The sequence below is a fragment of the Neolamprologus brichardi genome, chromosome 1, assembly GCF_056152115.1.
Source record: "Neolamprologus brichardi isolate AB-2024 chromosome 1, ASM5615211v1, whole genome shotgun sequence".
Taxonomy (NCBI): Eukaryota; Metazoa; Chordata; class Actinopteri; order Cichliformes; family Cichlidae; genus Neolamprologus; species Neolamprologus brichardi.
In genome coordinates, this window is record NC_142104.1 from 22,843,486 (window position 1) to 22,856,234 (window position 12,749).

The 12,749-nt window shown below is 40.9% G+C and overlaps 1 protein-coding gene across 1 annotated transcript in view; it reads right to left on the bottom strand.

Annotated features, from left to right (window-relative positions):
- acsf3 (acyl-CoA synthetase family member 3) overlaps window positions 1-12,749 on the bottom strand; it is a 39,178-nt gene that overhangs the window by 10,517 nt on the left and 15,912 nt on the right. The window contains exons 6-7 of the mRNA XM_006780288.3: window positions 11,313-11,410; window positions 10,692-10,818 (exon numbers count right to left, since the gene is read on the bottom strand). Of these exons, the coding sequence (XP_006780351.2) occupies window positions 10,692-10,818; window positions 11,313-11,410 (225 nt within the window). The remainder of the gene's footprint in view (window positions 1-10,691; window positions 10,819-11,312; window positions 11,411-12,749) is intronic.

The following is a 12,749-nucleotide window of genomic DNA, read 5'->3' on the forward strand; positions in this document are numbered from 1 at the left end:
AGGGATTCACTGACATCTGTTTAGACCTTTATGAATGATCTCACAGAGCTGCCAGTAACCGCTGGCTGCCACTTACAAACCTGTTAGGGAATTCACATTTTTCTGTTGTGGTTGCCAACAGCTCTTACCTGACGCCTTACCACGATATTCGAAACAATTCTGTGTATCTAACTTCATGAGAACAGTTTACCCTTCTCTGTCTCAGTATGACTGTTGGTGTGTTCCTAAAAAAGTTGGAAGTTGGAATTTCTGAGTTCTCAGTCAGAGCTGAAATCTGGAATTCCCCTTCGACTCGGATTTCCCACCAGGAAAGTCGGAGAAGACCCAGCAACCCTGAGTTAACAATCCAAGATGCCGGCACTGAACAGTCATAAAACTATACAACTGTTCATCTGCACTGCCAGCGTTGTGTATTTATGACTGCCTAAATAAGCAATAAACAGCGCACCGACCAGCCTCCATCCATAATGTGCTGCAGCAGTTTTTAAATTAAAAGTATGAACAGAAACAAGTATTATGATCCTATTTCTATATAGGATTTTATAATCCTACTTTTACTTCCTTTTTCTGGAACATGCTAAATTGGGAGTGATGTCACTCCCAAGTCTCAACATCTGAAATCCGAGGTATTTGGAACACAGTGTGTGCCCCAGTGCACAAAGCAAAATCCTTAAAGGTATGGTTGGAGTGTGGTGGAGAAGATGAACTTTACTGCCCCACACAGACTCTTGTGCAACTGCACCGAACATCTTTGGAAGGGGCTAGAATGGCGAATGCAAGCCAGGCCATTGTGAAAATTTCAAAAAATCCAGCAGGATGGTGTCCCAGAATTGGGAAGCTGTTACAGATCCAAAAGGAGGAGGGGGGTCACATCCAAATTTGCCTATGAATTTAGATTGGGATGCCATAAAAGCTGCTGTAGGTGGCTAAATATTTTTTGTATGTTGTTATAGTTCAAGAAAGACAAAGCAGTAAATTAAGGGCACATTCACAAGGACATGTAGTTATTAGGGGTGCAACGATACTCGTATCAATATTGAACCGTTCGATACAGTGCTTTCGGTTCGGTACGCATATGTATCGAACAATATAACATTTTTTATTTATTTTATCAACTTTTCTTCTGACGATGCTGTCTGTGTTGAGCGCTCAGTGGATCTGCGTTCGACTACTCCGCCTAGGCTGCACTGTCGAGTGCAGATCCACTGAGCGCAGCGCAAGCTAGCAAGACAGAAGCTAAGCTCCTTGCAACATGGCAAATTGAACTTCCCCCACCCTCATTCAGATCTGGCCTTTGGAACTATTTTGGTCTTCATGTGACGTATGACCCTGAAGGTAAGCGCGTCATGGACTAAAGTAAAACAGTATGTCAGATGTGCCACGCAATGCTCAATTACATTGGTGGGAACTAGTGCCTTAGCGCAGTTAGTTTGTTAACGTGTTGGCCGTCCAGCCCCACCCGCGGTAGCTCGTTAACGGAAATTTGCCGCGTTGTGGCGTTAGCCTCATTTCAGATTAACGCTGACAGCACTAGTGGGAACACAACGAATATGACTGCACATTTACTCCAACATCATCCTAGTGCAAAGACAAGTGGAAGCAGACAAAAACAACAAGCACGCATGCTACAAACTTTACCCGAGTCATTTAGACAGCCGTTAGCACATGATTCTCCTTATGGGGACCTGATATGTTTAATATGCTGCTGAGAATATAGCCCAGAAGAAGCGTATAGTATAGCTTCTAAGCTGCTAAGAGCCATTTCTCTGTAATAAACTCTCTTTTCCAAAGATGAGTGATTTTTTTTTTTATCCCTTTGTTGTTTCAGCAACATTAAATTTAAAAACTGTACTTTTGAGTTAAAATATATATTTAAAATTTTAATAAATGACAAATTAAAAAAGCATGAACACTTTTTTGTATTGAAAAAATATCGAACCGTGACACCAAAGTATCAAACCGAACCGAACCGTGAATTTTGTGCATCGTTGCACCCCTAGTAGTTATGTTTCACTAAAAATGAAGTTAATGCAGTTTACTCAGCCTGGAGCTTAAATTTTGGTCCAGGAAGGACAGGAAAGGCCCTCCTGCACAGGGTTGTTGTCTCAACCCATCGAACAAACTGTTTGCCTCTCTTGCAGAGTACCCACTCAACAAACACTCAGTGATGACAGGGAAGCAGAAAAGGGGCTCCACACTCATCTTCCTTACATCAGGAAATGTGACAAGATTCAACAGTCTCTTCTATTTTTAAAACTTGTCCTAAATTATTATTAATCCCCTTCATCGATGCTGCCTGTGCCTTAAAAATGATGCACTTGTATTACGCCCATTTTTTCCACACAACAATCCAGAACAATACAAAGACATACAGACAAAGTCTAGACGTGTTACTTTTCTAAGACAAAAAACGTGCGAAAGAAAAGGTCAGAGTGTGACATATGACAAAGGCCAACACTGCAGAAACAGTTCAGTCTGCTGCCACTAGCTTCACTGCGAGAGGTGCCGGGGAGTGAAAGAATGAAAGAGAGAGACAACAAAAATTTCACAAAAACAGTTTCTGTAGAGGTGACAGAAGTCATCTCTTAGCTTGCCAGCACCTTCTAGCACCATAAGAGATTTCTGCTGCTACAGGAACACACAGAAACAAGTGTTTGTAATTCAGTGTGGTTTGAGTGCGACCTTGATCTAAGTACCATGCACTTGTGTTTGTGTGCATGCCCCACTCAACCCTGGAGATGTGGCTGGCATTTCACTTCCTGTAAGTAAGTGTACACTTTCAGTGATAAGATGAAAATGTGTTCACATTCACATTTGAGCCCATTCTGGCTTGTAGTTTATGCTTTAAAAAAGGTATAAAAACACAACAACAACAGAACGTGAGCCTTGGGAAGGGTATGGAATAAATAAATAAATCTTATAGACATTCACACTCTCAAACAGCCTGAGTTTCTGGCTGATAGGGACTTACTTGTAAACATAATACTGACTTCAACATTAAAAACTTGAGTCATGTTAAATATAAACATCCAAGTCATAAATGGATGGACATGGCCAGCGGCAATACTCAGGCACACTGTAGCATTTAAATGACGCTCAAATGCGGAGCCTATCATCTGAATGTCAAAGCAGACAGACTCATCAGAAAAAGGAAAATCTTTTCCAGTCTTCTGTTGTCCAATTACTGGTTTCTTTGTGCAAATTGTACTCTTAGTTTCCTGTTTTTCTGCTGCTTTTTTTTAAGGTTCAGAGGTGCTCTTCTTCATACCGTGGTAGCAACAACTCGTTATTTGAGTTATGGTTTTGTTCCTATCAGCTTTAAGAAATCTTGGCAGTAATTCCAGATTTACGCAAAATATAGAAGTGAACCGTTGGGATAGTTAATGCTGTAAGTGATATGAACTCCGATTCAAGTCTGATGTTTAAGGTGATAAGAATACTTACATTTCACCTCGATGTCCTCATGGCTGAAAATTCCACATGCTGTAAAGGTGACGTCTTTAGCTGCCCTCTCTTTGACCTTCTATCTTCACTATTTACAGCCACCAATAGCCACTAGACAGGCTGCTCTGTAGGCGTTACACCTAATTAATTTTAATTGAGTGCCTTCAATCTACAGCATAGTCCCGTCCTTTGTATATCAATTCTGAATACACCAATGTAGGTGGATGCAAACTTAAAAAAAACAAAAACAAAAAACAGATATAAAATTTCAAAAAAGACTCCAAAACCCAAAAGTGTTTTTCCTTCTGACATTTTTTTTGTAGAGCTGTTATTTGTCAGACATAGAGTGTTTATACATGCCTCTACATGAGCATTGCTGAAGTGCTGAACATGAGCCTGACGAGGAGACGCTTCTCCTCTGCGGGAAGGTACAAGTGGAGTCAGGGTCTTTCAACCCATTCAGCACAACCTAAACTCTCACACTGCGGGTCAAAACTAAGCGCCCTCCATCACCGTGGAGAGGAGAGCCTTATCTGCACAAGATGAGACAGGTCTAAATGTGTCATGCCTCTTCAGAGAGTGACTGTAAACACTTAGCATATATGAATATTAATGTTCCACATTAAAGCCCCGATGCCTAGATGGAAGTCTTAATGAGGATAAATAACAGACAGCCAAGCACCGAAATCTCAGCTCTGACATTATTTATCATCCTTAACTTTTGTCACAGCTCCTTTTTTAGTAATTAATATCATACAAGAAAGCACTTTGCACTTGGATGAGTGATCTAATTTGTTTAATATAATGCAATTAAAAGAGCTTGAATTGCTTTATGTTAATGTTACTGATTATATTCCTGGCTGGACTGCCTTTCTCAAAGAAGATAACAGGCTGAAGTCGAGGATTGATGTCTGTCTCAGATCTGCCACGTTCATCAAGGAAATTTAACCGCTGTTTACAAGCATCCACACGCCACAGAGTCACACAAATCTAGTCTCATTCAAGACACAGTTTTGCCTTTGCCACTTTGGATTCATACCAACTCTTGCCTCTTTGCCTTTCCCCAGAACAGACAGGTGAACGAGGTGAGAAAAAGAATCAGGAGGGAACTTTAAAAATATTTTATGCATCTTCAGTTTACCAAAAACCCCAGAAAAAAACCCATCCTGTACACGATATGGTGTTTATTTACCTGCAACTAGTATTAATAAAACAATGGCCAACATGCGTCGACGTCTCAGCTGTAAAGTTGCACGGATGGCTGTTTGATCAAAGTGCTGCGGGGAGCGGGGCGTTGGATGAATCCCGTAGGGAGCACTGACATTGGAGTTAGGAGGACACGATGTAACTTGGGGTGAAATATGACATTGGGAACACAGAGAGGGATGGAGGCAGGGAAGAGGAGAGAACAGCTGGAAGCAAAAGACCAATGCACAAATGACTAGTGAAGGCTCTGCAGGATATGAGCCACACTCCTGTTTGTCTGTCTGCTGAGAATTTCCCCCGCAGATCTAAAGCTCACCTTTAAAGCTGAGGTTACATCTCTCTTGGTTGCACACAAGCACACACAAGCACACACAAACGCACACGCATACTCAATCAAATGTGTCCTAACACTCATGTTTGGTGAAATGAGATTCTGAAAAATGAAGCCCTGCATCATAATACAAATATGGTAGAAGCCAAAAAAACCCAACCAAGTCCAAATTCATATTTTAACCACATTTGCAGCTTTTAAAAGAGCCATTTACCTCACATTAAAACCATTCGTTTCAAGCAATTTCACATTAATGTTGCCAAATGAAAGACCAGACTTCATGAAAGGATTGAGAGGCAGTAACACAACAGGACCATCATGAAAGAAAGCCTCTCTCAAAAACCCCCCTGATGTTTCTGCAGTTATTCTTCAGCTGCTAATTTTGAGGTGGAAAATCTTTGCTGCAAAAAGTGGAACCTGCTGATGGCAGACTTGGAAAATCTCCAAGTAATCCAGTCTTGTGAACAAAAACAGCTTTGATAAACTGAATGTTTCAGCTCCTCAGAAATCACAGTGGAATAAACAAAGACCTGCTGGACTGAATGATCAACTTGCTATATGGTGGGTCAAAGTCACTAAAACATATCAATAACAGAATAGACTCATTTATTCATTCAACCATTCATCTCTTCATGCCTGTCTTTAAGGTGTTCCCAAGCCAGCTGAGAGATACAATCTTTGCAGCGTGTCCTGGGACTGCCCCGGGATTTCTTCCCAGCAGGATATGCCTGAAATACCTCACCTACAAAGCATCCTAGTCAGAAACCTGAGACACCTTAATTGTCTCCTTTCCTTTTGTGGAGGCTCTACACTGAGTCCTTCCCACATGACAAAGCTCCTGACCCAATCTATAAGGGAGAGCCCAGACACCTTTTAGATTAAATTCCTTTCCACCGTTTGTATCTGTGGTCTTGTTCTTTTGGTCACTACTCAGAGCTCGTATCCAGATCACCGCAACAGGCTGGTACATCACCCATGTTACTACAGATGCCACATCAATCTGTCTGTTAGATTCTTGCTTCGTGGATGTTTCACTTGTCAACAAGACCCTATGACGCTCTTCCACTGAGGCATCAACTCATTCCCAACCCCGAGTGGGCACGCCACACTTTTCCAGTGTGTCAGCCAAGACAGCCCCACAGCATCCAGAGCCTGAAGAAACCTAAATCTCATCCAGCCCAGGGGCTCAGTCAACAGTTTTTTTTTAAATTGGATGTTTTTATTTTACTATTTGGGTTAGATATGGCAGCTGACTAGTTTGCGTGTTTGTTTTCTGTCACAATGTTTAAAACGACAAAAAAGCTCTGAAAAGCTGCTGGGAGCTCATGAAAGTTGCCCTAATAAACACCTTTCACACAGTTATGTAATTAAATAATTTAACCTCTCTGGGGCTAATAGTCAGATTCCAGGCTCAGTTTTATCCCAACTGCTCTCTGCAGCACAGCCAAACTTCTTATTAGTGAAATAAAAAATTCAAAAACAGCTAATGCTTAAGCTTCTCTTTCTTCCCATGAGTTCTGACTAATTTATGGATTCATAAATTACTCTTGGAGGAGTTCTGGGTTTTGTTTGTTGGCATCAACTAACAACTAACGAGCAAATCTGAAGCAACGCCTTCAGTCTCTCTTCTCACTGCTTCCATTGCCTTGCTGTATCTATATGTGTACAATAGATGGAACAACAAATGCTCTTACAGGCTTACTGGGTCAAGATGAGCTTTCTTTTTAGCTCTGGACAGCAGACAGACTGTATTGTAGAGCACAAAAGGAGGGCTAAAAAAAAAGTGAGAAGGGATCAATGTGCTCAGAGATGTTTGTGAAGATGAGTGGAAAGAGAGAACGCTTAGGTGACAGCTTCCCTATCGAGCTGTCAATCACGCTACACAGCACCTGTTAACTCTGGAGAAGACACCTTTGGCCAGCTGAGAACCTATTGATCTAAACTCCCACGCGTTCTCTGCTTCTCAGATTTCACATTTCTTTCCCCATCTCTCTTTGCTTTTGTCAGTCTCCCCTGTTGGCATTGGTTTTGCAAAGTTCAAACAGAATTTTTTTTAAAGACATTTTCTCCTCTTGCACAAAGCAATTGTGGCTAATCTAAAAACCGCATTTTTTCATTATGAATATTGAGGGCTGGTGTGCGTATTTTTCCTAACAGTTTTCCTAATGAGATACATTTAATCTAAAAATAATGAACCCAACAAAACACTGTACATTAACTCTATTGCCTTTCACCTACACAAAGTCTAATGCAAAGTTATTATCATTTTCTATTTTCTTATTCATTTTTATTACATTTTCAGTTCAGGTTCAGTTAGCTGCCAGAGTGGATTTTCGTTTTTGTTTGAAAAATATTTAATTTTTTATACGTTTTTATTAGTTTAGGCATGAAGGCTTTCACACACCGGATGTGTAAAAGTAGCGTGCACATTTCATTTGCAAGAAAATTTCACAGGACGAAATAAAACATCTGGTTTTCTGTTCCTTTTTTGTCTGCAGCAGATTACTCAGATTGCATCTTCTAAAATTTGCCATTTGCAATCCACTTTAAAAGTTTGTACATCCACGTTTTTACAGCCCAACTCCATTAAGAAAATCTTGAAAAGAAATTTTGGTAAGCAGCCACCTTTTCCCCCAACCAGGCAGTTAAATCCCAGAGCATATAGAAAAAGTGAGATACAGAAATCTCCATGTGAAGGCCGCAAGAGATCAGCCCACTGTTAGCAAGTGAAAGATGGAGCGTGAGATTGAAACTGTGAAAGAAAAAAGTTGCTGTGTGAAACGTGGAGCAGGTGTAAGAGTAAAAAAGGAGACAGCGTGAGAAATGAGTTAAGAAGCTGGGAAGGAAGATGAAGTGCACAAGGTCTGCATCAAATTTTTGGACTTTGTCTTTCCCACTTCTCCCTGCCTGCATGTGTATGACCTCAAACCTGCTCAGTAAACCCAAACCTTGGATATAGTTTTACTTACTAAAAATTCATATTTCAAAGATTTCTATCATTGATATTTCAAATGTTCCAAAAGAAAACAAATAAACACAAGACAGAGTAACACTATTATAAGTTTATGTTTTTATGTCACTTTGGTGTGTTAAATAAATTCCTCAGTACTAAAGAGAAGAACAGAAAAGAAGCAAAAGCGTGAGTGGGAATAATTACCGAACTGATCTAACATTCACAATCATTTCGATGTAAACAGACAAAATGTTACTGTCCAACATTTTAAATGCACACCTCTTAATGACCGATGAGGGGATTCAAATCGATTCAATAAATATTCACCTAAGTTGAGCAGGCACCAGGATAAAATGGTAAGCCTGTTTCAATCTAAAGCTCATAATAAACCTACCAGTATTTAATTCCCACTAATAAACACAAATCTATAATGTTTTAATTTTTTGACTTGTTTTAATATTGCAGATTTCAATCAGCTCTGGAACCACAAAATGCTTCAAAGGCATTTGTCATGCATGCCAAATAGGGCTGGGCCATATCATACCGTTCACGGTAATACCAGTATAATGTTGGGCAACGATAAGAAAATGAAATATCGCAATAGAATATGGGTAAAACGCGCATGCGCAGTGCCTTTGTTTTCATACGCACATGGCGGAAAAAGCATGGCGGTGACGCAGAATGAGAAGGGCGAAAGCAGATCGTTGAATGAAACGGATGAGCCAGAATTGGTTTGTAAAAATGCTGCAACTTCAGTGGTGTGGAACTGGTTTAGCTTTCATCCGTCAGATACACAACAAAGCACTATTTTTGGTAGAGCGTGCTATCGGGCCGTTGTTATTACCATGTTTTTTGGAAAATACGGCACACTTAAAATCAATCCCTTGATTTTTCTGAAAATCGACAGTGCCCCTTATAATCCCGTGTGCCTTATGTATAAATTCTGGTTGTGTTTACTGACTTCGAAACGATTTTATGTGGTACACGGCGCTCAAAAACCTGTCAAATGTTTTAGTACGACTTTGCTAAGCTACAAAGTCGCACCACTTGATGGATTGTAGGAACATTACGACTATCGTAGGCAGGAGCCTAGCGGAGTGATACGTACTGTGCTTAAACATAATATTACCATATTGTGTGTGTATAACCTCTTTTTAAGTTTTGTGGATATTATACATGGTTATGCTGAGGATATGTCAGCCAATTTTCACTGGAAATGCCTTTTGGTTAAACTGCCAGCAAGGAATTTGCATTTGTGCTGTTAAATTTTAATGCAGATAAAAAGCTGCTTGTTAGAGTGAAAATACATTTTTACAACACAATACAATACAGTTTTTTTTTTTTTGCATTAATAAAGTTGAGAAGTTGTAAAGTATTTTGTCTAGTCTCAATTATATCGTCAGTTATATCGTTATCGCAAATTTTCAAATGCATATCATGATAAATACTTTGGTCATATCGTCCTGCTCTACTGCCAAAGACCTGTGAACACACTGATTGGTAAAATCTGGATTTTTAAAAAAAGGTACTTGAGCTTGTTTTCGAGCTGAGTTAAAAAAAACAAAGAAAGCAAAACAAAACAATGTGAATTTCCGACACAGTTGCTCCTGTTTGAATCATCGATTCACCGGAGAATTGAAGAAAATCTGAACTTGAAATTCGAAGGAAAAAAAGCTGCATGTGTGTTGAAACTGGCATCAGCGAACACAGGCAGGGCAGGTAAGGTGTTTGATAGCTTCCAACAGAGTAGTCCACAGTGTGTGTGTGGCTTGAGGGACTGGTCTGTGGGGAGCTGATTGCACAGGCTCTCATTATGTGGCCAGTGGCTGTAATGGAGTGTGACAGCAACGTGCTGTGCTCTGGATCTCTGTCCTTCCAGCCTGCAAAGCCAATTAAACACACTCTGCCTTGCCCTGCTTCGTTCTCCATCACTCACTCCTTCCTTGCTGTTCCCCACTCCCGCCTCCACCACCATCGGCAGCTCCCAATCGCTACCTTCTTGGTCCCCAGATTCAGCTTTGCAGCTGACTTTTTCTAACCCCCTCCAACACATCTCCAAGCTCAATACTTCAAGCTCCTTCCCAAATCTTTTGCTTCTTCCTCTTATTTCCTGTGGTCTACATGACAATTCAAAGCTCTGATTGCTTCTGCCCTTCTTCCTGCACTCCTCAGCCCCCCCCCTCAAAACTAACCGAATACCTGCCTCTCCCGCTGGTAAAGTATGGGTCTGTTTGGGGGGGGGGGGGGCGCACAAGGGGAGAAGTGGCGGCTAGAGAGAGGAACATCCTCTGATGACAGCTTCCCTCTATGCTACCGCACACACACACACACGCACACACACACACGCACACACACACACACACACACACACACACACACACACACACACACACACACCAATAGTTGGTTCTTCAGGACCTGGAGCAGTCACAACCACTTAGGAGGAAAAATGCCCTGCAGCACCAAAAACACACATAGTCCATTTATCACTCCCTCATAGTTCCCCAAAATGTGCGCGCGCACACACACACACTGTCTGAATGTGTGACTATGTGTGTGCTTCCAGCATTGGACTCCTGGTTTTTAAGTGTTTAAAATCATGTCATCGTGCCCCGAAAGTACAGTGTGCAACACTGATGAAAAAATCTTATGACATCTTTCATCTCCTGTGAATCCCTCTGACAGCACAAACCATAAATGGTAGTGAAATGCACTCGCTATGCATGCATACTGCTGAGGAAGATGAGGGTTTGGTACCTGTCTTGAACCAGCCATCATCAGTGAAAGACTCTCTGGTCTCCTGAGGTTTGTTAAAGTACTCTTTAAAAACAGATGGCCCTCGAACCAGAAGCTCCCCCTCTTTCCCCTCCAGACCGGGTCGTACCTGATGCATATACATGGAAAGAAAGGAAGAAATCAGGATAAATACATCACCGTGCTTAACAGCTGGTATGAGATGTTTGTGCTGATATACTGTGTTCGTTTTATATACTATCATTAAAAATCTACACTGATTTTGTTTATCCAAAGGACATTTTCCCAGAAGGGTTATGATTTGCTTGGATGTAACATAAGCTGTGCTGCCATGTTCTTTTTAAAGAAAAGTGGCTTTCTCCTGAACACTTGTTCAGTCTTTTCCTAATATTACTGACATGAACTTTAACATATAACATGCTAAGTCAGGCCTGCAAAGTCTAAGATGTACTTTTTCTTTATCCGTCATACAGTCTGACCTTGGGTGTCACACTTGTTGGTCATCAGTTATTCAAGTGCATTTCATTAGCAACAGGAACAGGATTACATTGAGTCTGATGCTAAACCTTTGTTTTCACATGATTTTTCCTGATGAAACCTATATATATTGAACTTATGGATTACCCGAGTGTCTTTGTGAGTGCCTTCCACAATGGTTGTATTAATTGTGTTATTCATAACAATCCGAACTTCCACACCAGGCAGCGGCAACCCAACAGCTCCTGTCAAACACAAAGAAAGCCCATGAACACAGAGAGAAGAGAACACACTGTGTCGAAGCAGAATGGGATGATTTTTGGCCTTTACAGAAGTGGAACACATATTCTGGCAATAATCAGTGAAAAAGCCATCAAAAGCATTCAGTGAGAGATTTTTAACACAAGAGTCATCTTCTCCAAGACAGCGTTAGCCTCCATCTGCAGGCCAAAACTGGCCACTGGCTTGCTGAGCTTGTAAAACACTAAACTGAAAGCCATTCGTCTCAGTCACCACAAACCAGCTTACACGGACAGTAATGGGGATTTCTGGGCAATGCCTGATGCAGCCGTTTTCACAAACTTCAAGTAAACGTCAAGTAATAGAACTGTTTTTAGGCGTTTGTTTGCACTTTCAACCTGTTTCTGAAGCCTCCAAAAAAAAACAACAAAGAAAAAACAAGGACTCAAGGGTACAGCAGGATTCAGTCCTTCAGTCTAATTTACTGCTGAGCACTTGACATGTTTTATTAATAAAGCACAGCTGCATGAAATGTTATAACTGAGCTGACAAGTATTAAAATACAGTAAGAAGTCTGTGTTAAAAAATCCAGTGTTCATAACTGTGAGGTGCAGTAACGTTTAAGAGAAAACTGTGTTACTAAAAAAGGATTTCCACATTTCCTGACATCACCTGCTGTCTCCACATACTGTATGTGTGTGTGCAAGTGACACGTGGCGAGTTAAATAATTAAAGCACAAAAAAAATAATGCATTAATATTTGCACCTATATTTTATTGTATAGCCTGGAGGTTTCTTCCTGCTAAAAGGGAGTTTTTCCTTCCCACTGTGGCCAAGTACTTGGGTGTTGTGTGATTGTTGTGGTTTCTCTGGATTATTGTTGGGTCTTCGCTTTACAAAAGGAAGCTCCTTGAGGCAACTGTTGTTGTGATTTAGTGTTATATAAATTAGAGATGGACCGATCCGATATTACGTATCGGTATCGGTCCGATACTGACCCAAAATACTGGATCGGATATCGGTGAGAAATAAAAAATGTAATCCGATCCATTAAATATCAAAAAAGCACCTCACAAAACTTGCTACACGGCGTAACTCGGCTCATAACCGTAGCAGTCGGAGCAGTGTGGTCACGTGATAGAGCGGCTGTGTGTATTTGTAGCCTCACTAGCAAACCAGCATTTCATCTCCGAGGAAGTTTTCCCAGAGAGAAGTAAAGCAAATGTGTAAGTTCATCTCTGAATGTTTGTAAAGCATTCCCGCGTTAAGCTTAGTAACCGATATATGGAGCGACTGCCTCTCTCTCCCTCTCCTGCTGCTACTTCAATCGTGAAACTGATCAAT